The following is a 23,681-nucleotide window of genomic DNA, read 5'->3' as shown; positions in this document are numbered from 1 at the left end:
TGTTCTGAATTAACCAGAATTATCATATTTTAATCTATTTCATGTATTTGAATGTTGCGCCATGTTTAGCATGTTTTGTAAAGAAATACCAAACTTAATATAATAAATAACAAAAACCTGAACCTGAAGCAAAAGCTGAAATGTCAATAAACGACTTAAAGAAGCTTGACTCTGCAGTTCTTATGCATCTTTATATGAAGATAATTTTGCCTTGGTGTGATTAAGTCAAGAACAAAACTAAATGAAGCTCACACTGACTGAATCTTCTAGTTTATTATGTGTCTTCTCTTTCTAAAAAAGAGAAAGAAAGAAATAAGTGTTCTGTGATAAAACAAACACACACACACACACTGACCTGGAAACTTACAATTCATCAACCAAAGGAAAAACCATTCAGGTTCTGCAGCATTGTTTGAGTCTGACTTGCCAAAGATGACACTCCTAGTTGCAGGTACATGTTCCATTCATATGTAGCTTCACAGGAGCAGAGACAGTGTCCAGGTAAGACCTTTTCTTTCTGCTCTTAAAATGTATCAATGTCCTCCAGCATTTTGAATCACACCAGGGAAACAGTGTCATCCTGATTGTCTCTAAATGTTACTGTTGCCTAAGTCTGTCAAACATCCTCTGTGGTAGTGCTGAATTATAATTAATCCCTATACAAATTGCAAATTAGAGAGTGTGTTAATCTAAGGACATTGTAGAAATATATCACAGGAGTCTGGTTTCTAATTTGGTTTAATTAGTTTTTCCTCATGTAAATATACACTGCCTGGCCAAAAAAAAGTCGCCACCTAAAAAGGGTCACATCGTTGGACCGCCTTTAGCTTTGATTACGGCACTCATTCACTGCAATGTCACAAGATTTATTTCCGTCCAGTGTTGCATTCATTTTTCACCAATATTGATGATGGGAGAGTCGGGCCACTGAGCAAAGCCTTCTCCAGCACATCCCAAAGATTCTCAATGGGGTTAAGGTCTGGACTCTGTGGTGGCCAATCCATGTGTGAAAATTATGTCTCATGCTCCCTGAACCACTCTTTCACAATTTCACAATTTCACAATTTGAGCCTGATGAATCCTGGCATTGTCACCTTGGAATATGCCCATGTCATCAGGGAAGAAAAAAATGCATTGATGGAATAATCTGGTCATTCATTATATTCAGGTAGTCAGCTGACCTCATTCTTTGGGCACATAATGTTGCTGAACCTAGACCTGACCACCTGCAGCATCCCTTACCCATTTGCTTAATTAAATCCAGGTGGCGACTTTTTTTTTGGCCAGGCAGTGTATGTGTAAGAGCATTTCTGATGCTTCACCCTGATTATCAAATGATCAGGTTTGTTTACACTTTGATTGTTTGTTATTGTGATGGTGCACAGGGAGTGGCTGCATTTGGTTCACCGATCACATGTGGGTGACGAGGAAATTGCAAGTTTTTTACTGCTATATATATGTATAGGTTTTTATGTATAGGTTTTTACAAATACTGACATCACCAGTAAATCCACCTTGAAACAAATTAACAATAAACTAAAGGAATTCAACCCAAAGACCTTTGTTTGTTTGCCTGGACATCCATTCATTGAAGTGAGTTAAAATGCCCACACCCAATGGAGTGGTAAAACTCAGGACTGATTAGTCAATACGGGATGTAGTTCCTTGCTAATTTGTCCCTAGCGGCAGAAAAGGGCACCTTCCCAAAAACTGCTGTAAAAGTTATTTATATGAATATTCTACTTTAATTGAGTGAGTCTTTTAAAGCTACTTCAGCCTGAAATATTATTATTATATATTAATAATATTTTTGAAATTGTAACCCTTTTAAAGGCATGTGTTTACACAACTCCACTGCTTTTTATCAAATAAAACAAAAAAAAAATTAAAATAATTTCCAAGTTTACAAAAACTTTCATCACCAGTTTATCCTTGAAATAAATTCACAATAATCAAAAGGAATTCAACTCAAAGTCCAAGGTTGCCTGGACATCCATTCATTGACACACGTTAAAATAGGGTAATAAGGTCCCCTAGTGGCTAAAATCAGGACTGATGAGTCATTACAGTACAGTACCTGTAATACCTTGATTTGTTTATCTTATTTATAGATTTTATCATGAATTTATCTTGTAATTTAATTGTGCTCGCAATGACAAAGGAAGTTAAATCTTTAACTTTTGTTAAAACCTTCTAAACCTGTTCAAAACTGCTTACACCTGTCTATTTCAGTCTTGTCCTTTGTTTTGTTTGATGTTTGTACAGCGTCTTTGAGTTTCTAGAAAAGCGCTATATAAATTTGATGTATTATTATTATTATTATTATTATTATTATTATTAGTATTATTAATAACAAAAAAATACATAGTTTAAGAGATCAGCATTACTTTAAAATGGCATCAGTTTATATATAAATTATTTTGGTTTTTATTCATTTGTATTTGAGTAACTTAAACAATCATTGAGTAGGAACAGTTAAGACTGAGATACAGTCATATTAAATGAAAACATCACTGAATGTGACAGTGAATGCGAGTAAAAACACCAAAGTTCCTGATAGAAAGCACATCTGTTTTACACACAACTCTGTCTTTACATAAATAATTCACCTATATGTAAATTAATTGGTTGCTGTTTTGCTGAAGCCAAAGAAAGAATCTTCTTCTCACTCCATCTGTGGAGGGTTTTTAAATTAATTCGTACAAGCACAATATTTTTAGATTTCATGTTTTGCATCCAATTCAGGGTGAGGGATTAATATCTGGATTATTTTACCTTTGATGTGTGTGTGTGTGTGTGTGTGTGTGTGTGTGTTAACAGGTTCATTGTTCACCATCTGTTGGTTAAGTCTAAGTCTATCCAATGGCGTCCATGCAATTAACCGAGTGGAACACTGGCGTCTGTGACTGCTTTGAGAGCACGAGTACTTGTAAGAACCAAAAAATCACAGATTTGTCATTTGTTGGTTCAAAACATCTGTGTCTCCTTTAGTAATTCTAATTCATTTTAGGTTGCTATGGTTTCTGGTGCTGCCCTTGCCTTGCCTGCTCTGTGGCGGGAAATTTTGGAGAGAACCGTTGCCTCCCACTGTGCGACATCTGCAGCCCTGCCATACTGACGTCCTTTGGGATCCCTCTGTTTGCTCCTCCTGCTGCCATCGCTCTACGCTCTGGCATTCGGAACAGATATCACATCAAGGTGCGACGCATGCGACCACGACATTGACATGTTAAATCAGAGGTGTCAAACTAGCAGCCACCCCCAGTCGATAATAATACAACTTAATCTCATGTTATCATGAAAACATGGCACTCGCGCCACCTCCTCTTGGTGATAGAATAACGACAGAAAATATGCCAAAAAAATGTGTAGGGCTGCAACTAATGATTATTTTGTAATCGATTAATCTGTCGATTATTTTCTCAAGTTATCGTTTGGTCCATAAAATGTTGAAAAATGTTGAACAGTGTTTGTCAAACGTGGAAATGACGATGTTCTCAAATGTCTCATTTTGTCCACAAACCAAAATGATTCAGTTTGAATGATTTCTTAGTTATATGGAGCAAAGGAAGCAGACACTATTCACATTTAAAAAGCAGAAAAATCACAGGAACTGTTAATTCTTTCAAAAACACTCGATAATCAAAAATAGTTGACGATTAATTTAGTAATGTTCAATTTCAGCCCTATTTGTTAGCAATATTTTTTTATTATAGTAACAATTAGACATTCGATTGTTACATTGTACATTGTTTACATGTAGCATTATTAAATTTATTACATTTAACATCATATATATGTATATATATGCATATATATATATATAAGCTTGGTTGGTGCATTAATTATAGTTATCAGTGTTATTTACTAAATTTTATATTTATCTCTCCCTTTGTTGACAGTAATAGATTTATTTTGCATCATGAATATGCTTCTATTGTGAAATATACATCATTCCATATGAAAACAAAGCACTTCTACTTTGACATTCCTTGAAATATCATCGTGAGTATCTTAACTATTATGTATCACAGTATTGCATTATAATTTTAACATCATATTGCCCGCTACATTTTTTTTGAGTTTGACACCCCTGTGTTAAATAGAAGTGAAGATGATGATGATTTTTAAACTTGACATATTGTTTTACTCTGGTTGGTGCAGGGTTCAATGTGCAAGGACATCGCAACTTCCTGTTTCTGTGTGTGGTGCACCTGGTGTCAGATGCACCGCGAGTTAAAATACCGCAAGAAAAACACCGTGGTTGTTGTGAACATGCAGCCTCCCCCGGTGATGATGGCTCCTGGAAACCAACCACAGTTCATCATTCAACACTAAGATTTGTGGTCGGACTGGTTTGTCTTACCGAGGAGTTCACACTCATGGCGCTTAGTTTGTTTAGTTAGACAGTGGAACATATGATTATAATCGTGCTAAATGTAATCACAATCTTTTGAATTATTTGCAGTGGCATAGGTGTGTGTGTGTGCTGTTTCTGTTTTCTTAATTATACTCGTGACTCATGTTATGGAACACCCCTCTAATTAACTTCTGTCTCTCCGGATCTACGTCAATGTTCTGATCAGAATCGCATTCGAAATCAGAATCAGCATGAATGAACTCATCTGTGACAGATTCATGCATTTATCTCATATTATGTTATTTGACCCCAGATGTGAAAGAAATGACACATTTGTTTCTCTATTTTTTCACTCCTGCATGGCTAAAAAATAATTGTGACAATGAAAATTAAATTATTATAAAACATTGCATTTGTATGTAACTTTTACAGTTAAAAAAAAGGTCAGAATGGTGCATTGGCCCCATTAAATCTTCACATTATCAAATCTGGCTCTTGTTAAAAAGAAAGCGTGGACAACCCTGCTTTAGACCCAGTATTTTTAGGGATGTTTGATTGCTAGTGTTTAACAGACAAGTCTCCAATCTCTATCTGTGAAAAGCCAAACATTTCAAATCTACCCGACAGTGACACAAATACAATTTCAGGGCATATTATCCATGGCTTTGATTAGAGTTCACTGTAACAAAGAGTAGACAATATCCACCAGTGTGGGAAACCACACTGACCAAGCTGGAAAAGCTGCTTCATGCACAGTCACTGGAGCATCTGAGAAGCAACCGGACTGGCAGCTTCAGCCATGAGTCATGTCAGGAAAACACACATGTGTTATATGTGACAGGGTTCAACAGTCAAAAATAACACTGCTTTCCATCCAGAGAACAAACCAACACTTCCTTCTAGCAACACACTTTTTACACACCCTCGGATGTGAAAAGTGATCTTTTTCCTAGAGAATAATAAAAGTGAATTGAAGATAACAGACTTTGGAAAACAGACTCAAGGATTCTACAGACTCATACATGCTGCTCGTCTATCACCAAACCATACATTTTTTAAAAACTGGATGCAGAGATTAAGAAAAATCTACATATAACGTTTATTACATTCATTTATTTTGATGAATGAAATGTGGTGTCATTCAGAGGGAATTTCAAGGATCCGGGTTGCTGTTTTTATAGTTTCTTTATTTTTTTTCCTGTTAAAAAGTGCTTTTTGAATGCTGAACCATTTACCAAAATGATGAAGCTGGGAGTTCCTGCCTTAACGAAATACCTGTGTACAGAAAAGACAGCGAATGAAAACAAACCAGTGTGACAAAGGTATTCAGAAGCTCTGACACCGAGCCACAGATTATGATGAACATCCAGTAAAGCATTTTTTTTTTCTTTATTTGAACCGTGGCTACCTGCTAAACTGTGGCATACACCGTCATTAAACTGCTGCATTATATCGTCATTAAGACCAACTTGGAGCTAGATAATTTAGCTACAAAATGAAGCAGTCGAAAAGGCTCCAAAGTTGCAGGGACATACAACTAATAAATGAAAACATTTACTAACATTTAAAAGTCATTAAGCCCTGAAAAAATGCTTCATCAGGTCAAAATATACAAAAACAAATACTCAAAAAATGAAAATGCACTTTTTCTTAATTTACCTTTTATGCTGCAACACATCTAAAAGTGATGACTCGGGCTTTATCTGGTATATCGTCTCCTTCTCTTCATCTTCAAAGTACAACTAGAAGGTGAGAAAAAGGGTGGTTAAATTGAGTTGTTTTAAAAAAAATAAATCTATTATTTAATTCAATTTAATGAGAAAAATGTTCAGTTGTCAGTCATGTTAAATAACCTTTGTTTAAGCTCCACTAACAGCAATTCATGAGTCATACTTATTGAATTTTCATCTATGACATACAGAATATACAGAGTAAGCGGGTCAATTTATAAACCACAATAAATAAAAATGATTACAGAAATATAACACACTGTAATGTGTGACTGCACAGACATTTAAGTACAAACCTGCAGGTTTTGTGTGTTGTATTTTCTATCCACGTCCCAAGGTGGTAGTTCTTCTCCAAACATGACGGCCAAATGATCAATGAAACTGAACAAGATCGGAATAAATAAAAAAAATAATCACAATTATTTCCTCTGTGTGGATATAAAACTGAATTTTTCTAAGCATTAAGTAGCAGCAGAGTTTCATGTCTTTAGCTTTAACAGGTGTATTATTAATTTGTGAACGTCATAAAGACACAGTCGTAGCAAGACGCAGGTAATGAAATCATTTTCTTCACAGCCAGTGTTGTGTTATAAGAAGAATTTATGTGTAAAAAAAAACAGATAAGATTGGGTGAAAACTATTTTCTTCATAGTTTTGGATACAGAATCTTAAAAGTTCCTCTGAGCTATAAAGCTGATTTGTCATTTTTATGCAATAACCCCATTCCAGCAGAATATCAGTGGCTTACATGTAATCATGGATGGTATAATTATTCTATTCCACTCATCTGGTGTGTTATCAAAGTGTTTTAAATGTTTCTTTGAACATTTGAACATGTCAACAGTTTCAAATAGTGACTTAAATCAAAACTATAAACTGAATTACACGCATAAGTCCTCTTTATCATAACGATAGATGTGTCTATTTCAGCTTTAGAGTTTTACATAAAAAAACAACAAGTAGAGAAGTGACAGTGGAGTTTGTTACCATATTCATGCTATTAGATACAATTGGGCTTACCAGTTGCTCTCACAGAAAGCTGATATGAAATCACTCTGCTGATGTTCAGGATAGAGGAGTAGAACGGGCCACTGCAACGAGCCCTGCTCATCCAGGAAGACTTGAGCCCCAACAATTTCCTGAGAACTGAGGCCGTCAAGGCTCAGCTCTGAAATGGCTGCAGAGGAACCTCCGTCCTCGTCCTCACTGTCTGAACCACGCCGACTAGGCTTTGCAGATTGGAGAAGCTTGATGCCGCGGTCCTGTGTACAGCACACACAAAAGTGGATAAAAATCACAGAGCTTCTCTGGCTCCTTCAAGTAGTTGAAGTGCAGTAATGACAATGTTTATTGAGATGAAGACTGTGGAGTTTCAGAGTAGATACATACCCTTATAGCAGCCAGAAGAACTTCTTTCTCGCTTTGCAATCGTTTTTCTTTGATTTTAGCCTTTCTGGCATCTCTCTCTGCTGCCCTCTAAAGAACAAAAATTAACAATTAACAGGGCTTTGTATGAGACTGAAAACCAAACTCAATGCCATTCAGCCTCCTTCCTTAAACTTGGTTGTGACTGTACCTTGAGTTTATCTGCAGTGAGTCTCACATCCTGCAGTTTCTTGTCAGTGGGATGTGCTTTAAGCCCCTCGTCACACCACTGGATGGCTTCTGAAAAGTTGCGCAGCTCTATGCAACACTGTGCTCCTGCAGATACATTAACAAGGTGTTTACATAGTCGTGTCATCATTGTGTTATAAATGATATCAATAATAGTGTCCTCTGCTGCTGGGTGTTCAGAGATGGTCTTCTGCATACCTTCATTACTTTAAAGAGTAGTTATTTACGCTTTTCTATCATTCTGTCATTGTCTGTAAACCCTAGAGATGGTTGTGCATGAAAATACCAGAAGCTTGGCAGTTTCATTAATCAACAGCCTGTCGGGCAAAACAACCATGCCAAGTTTTAAGTTTCATTAACCGTCTTTCCTCCCCATTCTGATGCTCAGTTTGAACTTCAGCAGGTCATATCATACCATGTCTATATGCCTAAATGCATTGTGTTGCTACCATGAGTTTGGTTTGATTAGATATTTGCATTAATGAGGAGTTGAACAGGTCACACGCCGTGACAGGTGCCAAGCAATTCTCCTCTTAACGCATGTTTAAAGTTGAGGGGCATAAAGTCATATAGTGTAATTTCCAATGCCATTTTAATGTAATGCAAGTATGATGCTATGTGTCAAAGAGCAGCAACTAATGATTACTTTCATAATCGATTAATCTGTCGATTATTTTCTCAATGAATCGAGTAATTGTTTCAAGTCAAGTCAAGTCAAGAGTCAAGAGATCTTTATTGTCCCCGGAGGGCAATTTGTAGTGCAGCTCTAGTACAGTGTGATGTCCTTTTTTGATATAGTAAATGACTAATATAGCCACTGTTTCTGTACATGTTAAAGCAGCATTAGAGGTGGAAACTAGTGTGTGTATGTGTGTGTTACACACCCCTGATCAAGGCTTTAAGATGATTTGGGTTAATCTTCTTTGCAGCAGCAGCATCATTCAGTGCAGCACGCATGTTACCTGTGTGAAATAAAAGAAACACATCAACGAATGTCTGTAGATGCGAGCATATGCACAACAAGCCATATCATCTAAAGCATGAATGTACTACAAAGAGGTTATTGTATCTTTATGGCATCTAAATAACAAGAAATCCCTACCCAGATGAAAGGCAGCTGCTGCACGATTGGTGAGGAGCACGGTGGCGAGCTCTTGGTCCCCACAGTCCTCCTTCAGAGCTGCGGTGTAGGCCAGTACAGCCTTCTTGTAGTTCTTCTCTTTGAAAAAAGCATTACCCTCATCTTTCAGGCTCTTGGCTTTCTCTGGGGAGAGATCAACTCAATAAGCTGCAATTTCTAAAATCTAAATGTATGGTATCTATTTCAGCTTCAGGACCTTAAATATAGTAAATGTGTATAAGAATATTAATCATTCTCCTCCTCAGCGGCAGAGCCACAACCCTAAGTTAGTGTTATTAATAAAAGAAGACAATGCTACAAAATTATATTTTATAATAATTCTTTATATCGTATCAACAAGTCATTCATTCAACTGTCCTGTTATTTCACTTCTCATGTCTCTATATGATTGTTTTTCACTTTTTTCTTGTATGTTCTCTTGACTGGCACACTTAATAAAACAAACAAACAAACAAAAACACAATAAGCCACACGACCTGTGTGATGCGGTCTGCTCACCTTCTGGAGACATGTCCTCATCGTGGATGAGAGCCTGGAGACAAGCTAATTCAGGATATTCTTGCGGGTTAAAGTCTTCAGGGGCTGTTTTCATGAACATGGGGATTTTATCAAACTCCTGCATGAGACACAAATTAAGATTTTACTGCGCACGGCCCTTTACTCTAACAACACTGTAGGTGGAGATATAACAGCTCACTTAACATCGGAATAACTGACTTTTTATGCTGAAATACAACAGTTTGAAAAACAGGTTAGTGTTACCTCCTCCCAAGTGTCTGGCTTGAAAGCATTCTTGTATTCCTGGGTCTTGAATTTGTCAAAAAACTCGTCCCAGCCGTCGTCGCTGTCATGTTCCCCCGCCGGAGACGCCATTTTGGTCAAAGTCTGACTTATTTCTCAAAATAAAATCGCTTTGTTTTCAATTTATTTTTTGTCAAACTGTGACATTAAGACGCTTTTTCTAATCTTGAGAGAATTCAGACTCTTTGGTTACAGGACAGTCATCCGCGGAAACATGTGTAATGCACTGGCACTACACGAATAACGATCCGTGCAGAAACATGGTGCTAGCACGTTTCTATGGTTCCACTTAGCTCTATCGGTAATGAATATGAAAATGTATCATCAAACTAACACGAATAAAAATAGATACATAATCACGTTAACTTAGATACTGAGACAACCTTGATATAACTTTTAGAGTTAAACACTATTTGATCCTTTTAAGCTATATTAAATATGACCAATGGCATTTCAGTCATTGTGCCGATTACATCGCTCGTCTTCAGCAGAGAAAAATCACCAATTAGTTACATGACAATGTGATGCACTGGAGACCCCAAACATTTCTTCCACCAGTCATTTTATTTTTAATTTTTTCTGACTCTCATGACATGCTTCCATCCACAGCATTCATCTAAAGCCAGCATTGAATTATATAAAAGCACATAAACATTAACATGAAATACCACAGAGCAGTCAAAATTAAATTCTTACCTGGTGAGGTAAGATAAACTTTCATATTCTTAAGTTCTTTACAATGCTTTGGTTGTGACAGTAAGTTTATTCAGTTATGTCAACACAAATGTAATGTTTCTTAACTGTTACATTCGTGTTTTTCCCACCACATTTTGCACAAAATACAGAACACACAAACATATAATAAAATCATTTATTTATCCAGTCAGGGTTGTGATTCATACAGTTTCCACTCTTCCCAATAGATCTATCAGTCCTTCTTTACTCAGAAACATTGTCTCATCTGTCTGCTGACAGATCATCTCAAACCTGGGTGTTCCCTCTAAAGCTCCCTTCCCTACAACGATCACATATGGGTAGCCCAGTATGTTGGCGTCTTTCAGTCGCTTTCCAACAGTCATCTGTGTACGGTCATCGAGAACCACTTCACCTCTCAAACATGGCACAGCCTCTTCCAAAATCTGAACCAAGTCATCAGCCAAGGCTGCCACCCCATCCACTTTACTGCCCTTCTTTGGTGGCAAAACACAAACCTGATAAGGGGCGAGAAGCCCTGGCCAGCGGATCCCCTCCTCTGTTGACATCACCTCAAGTGCTGCAGCCAGAATACGTGTAACTCCGAGACCATAGCAGCCCATTTCAGCAACACAAGGCTTGTTCTGAGCATTGCTGAAGGTGGCGTTGAATATTTGAGAGTATTTCTTCCCCAAGTAAAAGGTGTGGCCGACCTCTATGCCCTTTGACTCAACCAGTGTGCCAGTTTTACACTGTGGGCAGTCAGTTCTCTCCGATGACACGGTCTCTACATTAGCAGAGAAGGAGCAGTTCCCACATACCAGTAGACGGTCCTCGCCAATGTCCGCCGGCAGCTGAAACTCATGGGAGAGTGTACCTCCGATATTTCCTGTGTCTGCCTGTACTTGTACGCAATGCAGGCCCAGGCGGGCAAAGAGTCGAGTGTATGCTTGGCACACAGATTCATAGGTCTCATACGCTGCCTCTTCACTCACATCAAATGAGTACATGTCTTTCATGTAGAACTCTCTCCCTCGAAGAAGACCAAACTTTGGCTTTGGCTCATCCCTGAATTTGCGTGTAATCTGTTTTATAAAAAAGCGAACAAAAACAAAATCATGATGCCAATTACAGATACAAATGCTTGCATGATATTAACAGAATGGAGTCTTACCTGATAAAGAAGCAAAGGGAGCTGTCTGTAGGATAGAGTCGCCTGGTGAGCAACCAGAGTTGTCACCGCCTCCTCATGCGTAGGACCCAAACAATAGTCACCTTCATGGCGGTCTTTCAGACGAAACAGCTCCTTCCCCATCAAATCCCAGCGTTCACTGGTTTTCCAGAGATCAGCTGAACATAAACTGGGCATGTCCAACTTCTGCCCACCAATCGCCTGCATCTCTTGATCGATCACTCTTACCTGTTGTTCAAAGACAGCAGATGTTGTATATTAAAATGAGACCATAGACAATACATGTACAGTTGTGTGAAAAAGTGTTTGCCCCCTTCCTGATTTCTTATTTTTTAGCATGTTTGTCACACTTAAATGTTTCAGATCATCAAACAAATCTAAATATTAGTCAGAGACAACACAAGTAAACACAATGCAGTTTATAAATTATGTTTTTTCTTATTAAGGGAGGGGAAAAAATCTAAACCTACATGGCCCTGTGTGAAAAAGTGTTTACCCCCTAAATCCTTTGCAGCAACAACTGCAATCAAGCATTTGTGATAACTTGCAATGAGTCTTTTACAACGCTGTGGAGCCATTTTGGCCCACTCATCTTTGCAGAATTGTTGTAATTCAGCCACATTAGAGGGTTTTCGGGCATGAACCGCCTTTTTAAGGTCATGCCACAGCATCTCAAAAGGATTCAGGTCAGGACTTTGACTAGGCCACTCCAAAGTCTTCATTTTGTTTTTCTTCAGCGATTCAGAAGTGGACTTGCTGGTGTGCTTCAGATCATTGTCCTGCTGCAGACCCCAAGTTCGCTTCAGCCAGAGGTCACGAACATTCTCCTTCAGGATTTTTTGGTAGACAGCAGAATTCATGGTTCCATTTATCACAGCAAGTCTTCCAGTTACTGAAGCCTGACACCATCACACTCCCACCACCATATTTGACTGTTGGTATGATGTTCTTTTTCTTAAATGTGGTGTTACTTTTACGTCAGATGTAATGGGACACACAACTTGCAAAAAGTTCAACTTTTGTCTCATCAGTCCACAGAGTATTTTCCCAAAAGTCTTGGGGATCATCAAGATGTTTTTGGCAAAATTGAGACGAGCCTTAATGTTCTTTTTGCCCGACAGTAGTTTTCGTCTTAGAACTCTGCCATGCAGGCCATTTTTGCCCAGTCTCTTTCTTATGGTGGAGTCATGAACACTGACCTTAACTGAGGCAAGTTGCAGTTCCTTAGATGTTATTCTGGGTTCTTTTGTGACCTCTTAGATGAGTCGTCGCTGCGCTATTGGGGTAATTCTTGTCGGCTGGCCACTCATGGGAAGGTTGCCCACTGTTCCATGTTTTCTCCGTTTGTGAAAAATGGCCCTCACCGTGGTTCTCTGGAGTCCCAAAGCGTTAGAAAGGTCTTTGTAACCTTTTCCAGACCAATAGATGTCAATTACTTTGTTTCATATTTGTTCCTGAATTGCTTTAGATCGCAGCATGATGTCCTCCTATTTTGGGATCTTTTGGCCGACTTCACTTTGTCTGACAGGTTCTATTTAAGTCGTCTCTTGATTCAATAGGTGGTAGTAATCAGGCCTGGGTGTGGCAAGTAAAATTTTCCAAAAAATTTGACTAACCAAAGTGACCTGATGATTTTACAAGGGGGGCAATTACTTTTTCACATGGGGCCATTTTTCCCCCCATAATTAATAAAATCATCACTTAAAAACTGCATTTTGTGTAAATTTGGGTTGTCTTTGTCTAATATTTAAATTTGCACACCACTATATATCCATCCATAGATCCGAGTGGATCCCACACACCTTTGCACAATCGCATGATATTGTATTTTCAAACAGTGCAATATAGAATTACACAGTTCTCCTTCTAACATCACTGTAAGGTCAAGCTAACGGTTGTGTGTCTTCATGAGAGGAGAGCAGAGCTGTACTCTCACAGCTCCAGGGGGAAGTGGTGTCCCGTGAGATAATTATTTTTACACTAAACAGAGCCCGATCTTTAATTTATTTGTCACCATCACCACAATACTGATGAAAATGAGATTTATGTTGATTGTTAAAACAGTGTTTTGTCCTAAAGCATTGTGATTAATGGAGATATGGTTTACTTGGCTTCTCTCGACTCTTTCTCACTCACACGCTGACAAACACACATCAGCAAAAGACATGCCTACAGTTGGACTTGTTAAAAAAGCTTCACTTGACAATCAAAAAAGTATTGCACCTGGTGTGTGTAAAAGCACCTTATCAGTATCGGTAGATGACTTCTAACTTAACATTCCTGAAACAAAATAAACAAGCTGTCTCACCAGCTTCTCCATGGAGCGCACAGTAGCAGGAAGGTAGTAATAACACCCTGGGTTGGAAGGATGGATCAGTCCGGCCTGCTGCATCAGCCTCTGGCTCTTACACGTCATCTCTCCCTGCAGCCGGCTGTCCTGCCCCACATCACGCAGGTTTGATGGCTGGTAGAGGCGTGACACCAGGAGTGTGGGTCTGATGGGCCTGGAATGAGTGGTGGCTGTCACAGCGTTGTGCTCAACACAGCCTGAATGGCTCCTCTGTGGAAGAGTCAGAGTCCTGCGGAGGTGCTGCAAGACTCTCGGCCACACCTGATGCACGACAGGCTCCATGACAGACCCACATGTGCTTCTGAGAACAGCGGAGCTGAAAGAGTCCATCACCAGAATGTTAATTAACAGCTGATTGAGTCAAGATAAAAAACTATTATGAAGACAGGATATGCAGCAGGACATTGTGGGAGTCAGATGCTTAATCAACAGTGAGAAAGTTGACAGGTCTTCCAAGTGACAATTTTACTTGTTGTCATAAAATAAAGTAGTAAATGGCATTTGTTGCAGTCCATCAGTCAATGGTTCAGCATTAAGAAAATTAATCTAATCACAGTCTTGAATACAAATATGAGGTGCTTTCCTCACACACAGTTTAAAAGTAAAAATCCTACTAAATATTAAAAAGTCTGGGCTTTTGTGGGAAACGTCTTGAAAAAGTCTGAAAACAGTTAAGCCTGTAGTTGAACTTCAGAGTCTGAACAGAAGCACACAAGTGTTATAGAATATAATATATGAAGAAAAACTAATACAAACTTGATGTCATTTTGATAGCTCCAATGTTACGTGTTCAAGTTAGCGAGTTTGATATACAGATAATTTAGGTTAAGGATGGGAAGAAAGATGCACGTGAAGAGATTGTTTATTCTATATACATTCATCCATTTATTTATTCATTCATTCATGCTTTTTACAGTTCTGACTGTGCGACTGGTCAAACATACTTGTGTGAAATGTATGCACTTTTGTTTTGATTTTCCTGAATGTTGTCAGTTAAACATTATGTACTGAGAATTCTGCATTAATTTATTCATGCTTTTATTAAAATTAGCTTGTCTACTAAACACAGCAGGTGCAATCTCAACAAGAAAATAGCTAAACTTAAGTCAAGGTCTTTCTACTTTGCAAAAGTCTGCCTTTTTTTATTCGGGGAAAGGGAAACGCAGCCTGATACAATGCGCACAATCAAATGTAAGTGCTACTTGATAGTTTTTGACAGGTTACGTGAAGGTCGTCACAAGTTTATCAGACAAGTTAGTCCTGCTCTGTTTAGCTATAGCTACAGTTAGCCTCCTCAGTTAACACACAACAACGTCACGTACGATGAACGAGTGAAACTCACATTAGGGCAGATAGCTGCGCTCTGTTGTCCCGGGGAGATTATCCGAGTAAATCGGTAGAAGCTGGTGAGTCTGTGAAGTGGACAACCAGAAAAACATCGAAGGTCCGCCCGGTTCCCAATACCATGAGCATGCCGCTGTGTGTCCCTTCTTTCTCCGTGTGTAGAAAGTGAGACTAGTAGTCACATCGCCGCCCGCAGGACTGGAGCAGGAGGGCGGACTGTTACATAAAAGTAATATTTGCTCATATATGTTAACATTTTGAAAAAAATAAAGTACGCCGAATTTTCAAATAAAAGCTACTCTTTTTATTTGCTTTTTAATATGAAGGAAACTATCACAAAATTGCTTTTTTGTGATAGTTTTGTTGCAAAACTAAAATGTTAGTTTAATTAACAAGAAATTCCTGGAGTCCTGTGACACATTTTGTTTTTTTTCTCTGATCATACAGTAAATGTGGATCCAGGAAACATGAATTCAGTTATTTACCTTTCATTTATATTAATTCATATTATCTCCAGTAACCACCTTGTTGTTTGATACTAAATGTTGTTTTGGTTAGTGGTATAAAACATAGTATATAACTAGAAATAGTATTTCTAGTTATACTATACGATACTATATTTTTTAGCGCTTGTGTGTTTGGGGTGTTTATATTGTTATCAGTTCAGCCAGCATGATCATTCCCTATGTTCAGCAGGTGGAGCTGAAGAGCTTCACAGGTATTTTCCTTTTCTAATGCTTGTCCGTTCCCAGGCCAAATAACTGCAGATCATATTATATGATATGGTTTTATTGTCATTTTACCATGCTCAGATGAAGTTGTAGAATAGAAATTAGTGCAATGTCTTCAAAAAAGGCACAAATATTTTCAACCTCTGTAAATGTCCAGATGCTGCAGCTAACAGTAAAAATCTATGATGTGGTGATTTTCTTGAGCACCTCACTGAAAGTCAGTTGCATCCCAAAAAATGCAACGACAGGTAAACAGGTGCTAAGAAGCATAACCTAAAATGTTCTTGACGTGCATTTTTCAAAGCAGTCATACTAAACAGAAACTCATCTCATCAAGAAATGACTGGAGACAGACCCGCCTTCACCTTCCTCTGATCTGTACTTGTAATAAAAAGTAAAAAGACAGACGTCACACTTAGATGAACATTTTGAAAACATATTAAATGAGTCATTTAGTATTCACATTACATCCCCTTACAGTTGTGTATTTATGTACAAAGTGTTTACAGATAGTTTTTGTTTTTATAATAACACAGTTTTAGTACTTGTCACAGTCCATCACTGATAACACACAAAAAAATCATTTCAAACCTCTGACATCAGTATGTCACATCGTTTTGTAACTCCTGGATGTTAATGTCTGAAACTTGTAAATGATAAATCATAAAATATCCAGCTCCTATAGTTGTACAAATCAATTGCAAACACCTATGGCTGTAAAATCCAGTGACTTTATTCACAAAAACTATAATAATCATTACTATATATATTCATTCCCCCTGAGCCAATTATATTGTTGTCTTGGTTGAAGACAGTGATGGACAAATTAACTCAGTAATATCAGTAATAGATGTATTAATATACTGTAAAACTGTATTTTGCTTCCACACATTACTCTGAGGGAATAAATGGGGAACAAGCAGGCAAGTACAGTTTTCATTATGTTATTTTCCTTTTTTTATACAAGGCACATTGTGACCTTTTTGACAAAAGTGCTTTGGAAAAAGAGTTTGCTTTTACAACAACACATGACAATTGCCCTTACTTAGTTGCAGGTAAATAATTTTACACTCTCTTTGACCCACAATTGACGAGTTTTTATTGAATGCGTCATACTATCACACCTAATCTTTGCCTTTTGTTGACATTATACTGTTCTACCGTCTGCGTAAATGCACTCGTCCTGGCTTTATAGCATTTTATGTTGGTACCTTTAGACCATGATTCCCCCGTCAGTCAATGACACACAGACACATGGTCAGCTCACATGGCAGAGACACAGATGAGGCTCACTGTGGTGGACAGTGGACAGTGGACAGACTGCACGTTTCACGTCCACCAAAGACGCACACACACTGATGTACCTACGAGCCAATTAGGTTTGTGCAATATTATCCATTTATCTGGAGGCTCTTGTCCTAACATTGGGTTCTCAGAGGACTTGGCGTCTGGATGTCTCCCTGAAATACAAACAATCTCATTATGGCAGATTTTATCAGTGAACGTCGTGTTCGCCTGTTTGACTTTATACTAAATATAGGGTTGAAAGTTTTACCTACAAGTACTTCAGAATCAGAGTGTACATATGTGAGGAAAAACACTTAGTTAGTATATTATTGTACTATAGTATAGTATAGTATAGTAGTAGTATAGTATGGAGTATGGTATGGTATGGCAAAATAAAGTCTAGCCTCCATAAGTAAAAGTACATAAAGTATATACATGTTTGCTCTTTAACTGTCAGCCATTATTTGACATTTGATGGAGTCAACCAAAAAAGGATCTTATTCTAAGAATAAAAAAATAATAATAAGAAGAAATGACTGGACATCAAAATCTTTTGCAGATATTGTTGTATGTGAAGGTGTATGGAATTAAAAGGCTTCTATAATTCACGCGGAATACAATGATCACTGTCAGTTTCATGGTATTATGTTCTCAAACTATTTTGAAAGCTGAGATGGAAAAATGTGTAGGAGCGTTTTAATTTGATAGAATAACTAATAACTTCCCACCATGATGGCAGGAAACCTTCCCTGCTCTATTGCATTAACACTGTTCCTATTTTATTACAAATCAAATGTGACCAGTTTGGCTCGACACACTCAGCAGTCACAGATCAACCGCTGAGTGTGCAGTGTTTTTGGTTTTCGTCAGTGCAGATGACAGATCAGTGTCCCTTCTTCAGGTCGGTCAGTAATTGGTCATTTTTAGACTCTTCACCTTTGTGCGTCAGTAAATAGAGCAATCAGACAAAAGGGGAATCAGTTCTGATTAAAGCCATCAATGCACAGAGCTCATCACATCTCTACAGTTACTATATGACGGGTGAACGCAACACAAATACACAAAGGTTACACTTTTATTCAATTGAACTATTTTTAATCCATATTATATACATACCTGATGTTTTATGTTGTATTGCCTTTAAATGGGATTATATTTAATAATAAAAATGAATGAAAGTAAATAAATAAATATACCACTACTCAATAATATCCAACACATTTTATTGCCACTCACTGAAACAATTATAATTAAAGATGTGAAACAATGGCAAGTGCCTCATACTGTGCGTTTTAAAGAAAGATGACTCATCCCTTTGTGTAGAAAACACTAGAAAACAGGGTCTCTGAGTCATGATGAGCAGAGTTATAATGGCTGTAACCACGTTAGTCAAACAGCAAACCCAAGCTAAATGAATAAACCTGTGGCTACAGATGCTGCAAGATAATTTACTTTGTTTCCAACCTTTTGTCCGTATAACATAGAACATGCTGCAACTGGTAAATCATGATGTTTACTGATAAATGGATGACTACAACCTGCACAGCTGAGATTTACCGATCTATTATTATTATTCATTTTATCATTATTATTATTATTATTAGTAGTAGTAGTAGTATTGACTGGAACTGCAATATTGCTGTGGTTATTTCTAACACAAAGACGGTAAAAGGAACTAATTCTTTAAATCATGATTCTTTTGAGACCAAAGACTAAAACCACATCCATCCTTTTACTGTTTTAATCTATTTCTGACATATGACATTGCAGAGGTTTTTGCTTTTTTATTAGAAATTACTCGAAAACAGGAGAAAACTGTGTATTTTTGGGTAACTTATTGGGAGGTACCTATGGGGAGCTCTCTTTGAAATTGTGAAGTTTGCAGCTGATTTTAAATGATCAGGTTCCAAAATGTTGCTTCTTTTACAGAACAAAAAGCCATCTGAGCTAAAGATTACAAAATCTGATTTTACAGTTTCCACTAGTTGGAAACAGTGGATCTGCTGCAGCTCTGTCGGCTCTGCATGTGTTTACTAAGGAGGAGGAGGAGGAGCGAGCGGGGGCATATAAGCATCTATAAACTAGAAGTGAAAATCAATAAAATCATAAAAAGCTCAGGATCTCGTATTTAGTTAAAATGTGACAATGATGGCACCTTATGGTGCTTTTCCACTTTTCCACTACACAGTTCCTGCAGGGCTCAACACGGCACGTTTTTTAGTACCTGCTCTGACGACGTTCCAAGTGAGCTAAGCAGATACTAATGTGACGTCGACAGACTGCTGGCCCCTGATCAATCAGAGAGTGTCATCATTTAGCAAGGAAATGTCTAAAATCTCAATATTTAACTGAGGAGTCTGGCGTATTTAGCGTGTACCAATCCCAGCTGACGAAAGGCGAGAACGTTCCTCTAACCTTCTGGGAACCAAAAATTGTTAGCTGGGAAAGAATCTTTTTCTGAAATCAGGTCTACAATAGATGTTCTCTTCAGGCAATAATTCATACAAAATTATATTTTGACGCACATTTTGGCTTATAATATTGCGACTTCGATAAAACATTGATTACTTGTTCAGCCCTACTAGGAATGTGATTTTGGAAGTTCGTTTCTTTTTGGGAAAACAGCCAGGTTTGGTCAAAAACACCGTTCTTTGTCTTCTGCTGCCACAGAGACATCCCGCCTAAACAAAGTATAATTTCATAGATCTCCTAAAAAGGGATCTCCACCGTTAATGATTGAACAGAAATGTCCCGTCGCACCATCAGCAGCTTCATAATGACCCGCATTAGGGACTGTCAACATTGACTCTTTAACTCTCATATGGCCCGAAACCGCCGTAAAGCCAAAGACAACCAGGCCATCAAAGAGTTGTAAACACACCAAACATCTGTCCGACGGCAGGGGGAATCACTTTGCATCACTTCATTAGCCATGTGGCGCAGGGAGCGGCCAGTGCAATCACAGGCCTAAATCACATCATCAGAGAGGCAGAGGAGGCCGACCCTCCTAATGTCATCGTGGGCTGAGGGTCGTAAAGGTCTGATGGGACTTCAGTCACTCTTAAAGAGCCAAAAATGGTGATGGTGGAGATGAGCGGAAACAGAAAATGACTTGACTGAGTGGGCGATCTGTAAGTGTGTGTGTGTGTGAGAGAGAGAGAGAGAGAGAGAGAGACTGGGATGGGCTGAGGGTGGAGAGATATTCAGTATTGATGTCTTGAAAGGTGGAAGCTATATAACACAGGAGAGATGCAGGGACTGAATCAATTACTGGTCCACCGTGCTGCAGACTCTAACAGACCATAATAGACAGAAAAGTGAAAGACAGACGTGAAGATAACGGAGAGAGACAGAAACTCAGAACAGAGCTTGTTTACAGAGAACAAAAACAGAACAGAGCAACAGAGAGAGACGCTCAGGTATCAAATATGCGGGCGCTGGTGTTTTTGCCTTTGCTCTTGTGGGCAGTGGTGAGTGTGCAGCAGGTGAGAGCAGAGGTGAAGGCAGTGAAGCTGTGCGGCCGAGAGTTCCTCAGGGCTGTGGTCTACACGTGTGGAGGCTCTCGCTGGAGGAGATTCTTCACAGAGTCAGACATGGAGGGTGAGACTACTGCTTTTTTTTTTACATATGTGCGTGTATACAGAAATAGAATAATGTAGATTAACATAGAACTTCTGTAAGTCCTGTATCCACATGTGTGTACAATGTTTTAGTGATTTATCATATTTTCTCTGGTTTTTAAGTGGTAAAGTAAATGTTTTAGGTTATTTAACTATATTTGAATATATTTAACTAAAAATCTGTCTGGGTGGATTCTGATAACTATAAATGGTCCCAGTTGAATATATAGGTTTTGTTGTCATATGTGCAAAATACACACCGATGTGTGACCTGTTGCAGTGTGTAAAAAAAGTCTGTTAAAATGTCTTTTATAATAACGAAATAATAATACATTTTATTATTTTTATTAAGTGCCTTTCTAACACTCAAGGTCACTTCACATATGGAATAAGACGATAAATCAAACGCACAGAAGTTAAGATGAAATAAAACGGATCAACAGTCGAAAGAGGTTTAAAAAAAAAAAAGCAGAATACTGAAAAAGATGGCTGACGTGATAGTGGGTTATGATTGACCTTTATAAGATCTCACCCTATTCTTCATAATACCAAAGCAAGGTTATTATATAATGAAAACTAAAATTGAAAAATACAAAAATTTTGGGCCACACGGTGGTGTAGTGGTTAGCACTCTCGCCTTGCAGCGAGAAGACCCGGGTTCGAGCCCCGGTTGGAACAAGGGCCTTTCTGCATGGAGTTTGCATGTTCTCCCCGTGTGTGCGTGAGTTTTCTCCGGGTACTCCGGCTTCCTCCCACAGTCCAAAAACATGCAATGTGGGGATTAGGTAAATTGAACACTCTAAATTGACCATAGGAGTGAGTGTGACAGTGAATGGTTGTTTGTCTGTATCTGTGTGGCCCTGCGATGGACTGGCGAACTGTCCAGGGTGTACCCCGCCTATCGCCCGATGTAGCTGAGATTGGCACAGCACCCCCGCGACCCTCTGGTGGAGGATAAAGCGGTAGATGATGACTGACTGACAAACATTTTGGTAACTGAAACGATAACTAACTAAAACTGAATTGTGTGTTTATAAAACAAACTAAAATTGTAGTGAAAATGTGCTTAGTTTTCGTTTTTGTAAATTCATTTCATCCATAATCCTTTTGGGGGGTTCATATGAAGTGTTCATTTGAAAGGTATTATTTGAGACACAATACTTTTTGACCTGGCAAATACTACATATTAGAAAAAACAACAACATTAAAACTAAGCATTTACAAAAAAATAAAAACCAGCACCACCACCTATTCTAAAAACTAATTCTTTCTATAAACAGAAAAGAGTCAAACTGAAAATAACTATTCTAAACTTGTACCAAAGCCTTTTCTATTAATTTCACTCCATCAGACTCAGAGAAACAAAAATAAGCAGCTCTGAGAATCAAGAGGGCTGACGTTTCCCTGCCATAGCCTCAGTGTTTCCACTTTCCCCCTTTTATTTACACACCTCTCTATTTAACCACAACACAGTCACTTTACTTTGACATGTTCCATGACCCTCAGGGCTGCAGTGGGTGTGCAGACAGACAGGTGCACCGGCACACGGACCACACATCGTCCGCTGCTGTCATGGGCTGATAATGCCAGAGGCCACATATCAAGATTAAACGCTGCAGCAGTCTTTTCCCAGGGGCAGACTCCTGCGACTGCCACACGCAAACAAACCCAGTTAGCCAATCAGCAGTGCTGATTAGAAAGAGTAAAGTGACACTGGAGAAGACAAATTGCGCCGCATTGAGCAGCACGGTCATTAAGAATTTCCTTATTAATGACAACATGGACATAAATGACTAAAAGAGTGGACATCTGAAAACACTTGCTCGTCCATTGTGGACACAACTGTGGTAAAAGTAAGAAAAAGTATACGTACAGTCATAATTAATATTATTATGGTGATAGAATTACTTCTTATTAGAGGCCTACCTCTTCCACAACGTCGAAGCAAGACGTGCAGAGGAACTCTGTGTGTGTGATAAGTTGCTTTTCTTTCATGTTTATGCTTGTGTTTTTGTTTTTCTAGCTTTGCCAGCAGGGGAACACAGCAGTTTGGAGAACCTCAGCAGCAGTAGTGGAGCGAGCAGCAGCAGCAGCAGCAGCAACTCAGGATCTGAGCTGACCAGACGAGACATTAATAACATACTGACCACCGTGTGCTGCCAGGTGGGCTGCCGGAAGAGTGACCTCACCTTCCTCTGCTGAGGAGGAATTCTTCTTCTTCTCTCATTCTCCAAAATGACTGGTTTTCTCCCGCCTGCCTTTCAATCCTGAATCACAACTTTGGTGTTTTTGAAAAACAATATGGTCACTAAATTGTATCTACAGTAACGCTTATAACCACAACCTTGTGTTTGTTTGTTTTTTTTTTTATTGCTTTTGATATTTTGGGGGATCTTGATTTATTACTTAATGCAGAGCAGTTAACCACGCAACAACATATTCAGCTGAAGCAAATGTGCTGGCCACCACTTCAGTACATTTGCTTCAGCTGAATATTAACGAAGATTCTCTTCATTCAATCCGGGCTTGTGACTCATATGTAGCACGTCACCACGTGGTTGTAGGTTTGGTACGTTTTCATCACTGCTTTGATCCATTTATAGGAAAATTAAGCTGTATCTTGTTTTTTTGTTTGTTTGTTTTTTGTCAAATAAATGTTCTTGCACAGAGATGAACTCCAGTGATGTGTGACATCCTTAGTGGACGCTTGTTCTTGTCCCCCAAATAAAAATGCCAGACTTTATTTCAAAACAGAAAATATTTTTTTCCGAGATGTAATGTAGTTTTATACTTTTACGTGCCAAGATTGTACCCATTG

The 23,681-nt window shown here is 38.5% G+C and overlaps 4 protein-coding genes across 4 annotated transcripts; 2 read left to right on the top strand and 2 right to left on the bottom strand.

Annotated features, from left to right (window-relative positions):
• Positions 1-425: 425 nt before the first annotated feature.
• On the top strand, positions 426-4,767 carry LOC131466197 (cornifelin homolog B-like). Its single transcript, XM_058639393.1, has 4 exons — positions 426-501; positions 2,821-2,929; positions 3,011-3,198; positions 4,165-4,767. Exons 2-4 carry the CDS (start codon positions 2,863-2,865, stop codon positions 4,336-4,338), a joined length of 429 nt encoding a protein of 142 aa, XP_058495376.1. The 5' UTR covers positions 426-501; positions 2,821-2,862; the 3' UTR covers positions 4,339-4,767.
• A 673-nt stretch (positions 4,768-5,440) lies between these two features.
• Positions 5,441-9,887, bottom strand: ttc4 (tetratricopeptide repeat domain 4). Its single transcript, XM_058639392.1, has 10 exons — positions 9,608-9,887; positions 9,344-9,461; positions 8,807-8,968; positions 8,589-8,666; positions 7,667-7,791; positions 7,480-7,566; positions 7,111-7,352; positions 6,387-6,471; positions 6,020-6,102; positions 5,441-5,635 (listed from the first exon to the last, which is right to left on the bottom strand). Exons 1-10 carry the CDS (start codon positions 9,716-9,718, stop codon positions 5,536-5,538), a joined length of 1,191 nt encoding a protein of 396 aa, XP_058495375.1. The 5' UTR covers positions 9,719-9,887; the 3' UTR covers positions 5,441-5,535.
• A 616-nt stretch (positions 9,888-10,503) lies between these two features.
• pars2 (prolyl-tRNA synthetase 2, mitochondrial) lies at positions 10,504-15,378 on the bottom strand. Its single transcript, XM_058637483.1, has 4 exons — positions 15,224-15,378; positions 13,840-14,197; positions 11,514-11,759; positions 10,504-11,424 (listed from the first exon to the last, which is right to left on the bottom strand). Exons 2-4 carry the CDS (start codon positions 14,161-14,163, stop codon positions 10,543-10,545), a joined length of 1,452 nt encoding a protein of 483 aa, XP_058493466.1. The 5' UTR covers positions 14,164-14,197; positions 15,224-15,378; the 3' UTR covers positions 10,504-10,542.
• Positions 15,379-20,481: 5,103 nt separating this feature from the next.
• On the top strand, positions 20,482-23,543 carry insl5a (insulin-like 5a). The gene is made up of 2 exons (XM_058638834.1): positions 20,482-20,843; positions 22,887-23,543. Exons 1-2 carry the CDS (start codon positions 20,672-20,674, stop codon positions 23,063-23,065), a joined length of 351 nt encoding a protein of 116 aa, XP_058494817.1. The 5' UTR covers positions 20,482-20,671; the 3' UTR covers positions 23,066-23,543.
• Positions 23,544-23,681: the final 138 nt, after the last annotated feature.

This window comes from Solea solea, chromosome 9 (assembly GCF_958295425.1).
Source record: "Solea solea chromosome 9, fSolSol10.1, whole genome shotgun sequence".
Lineage (NCBI taxonomy): Eukaryota > Metazoa > Chordata > Actinopteri > Pleuronectiformes > Soleidae > Solea > Solea solea.
Note: the sequence above shows the minus strand (reverse complement) of the source record. Positions and strands in the feature narration are given on the sequence as shown.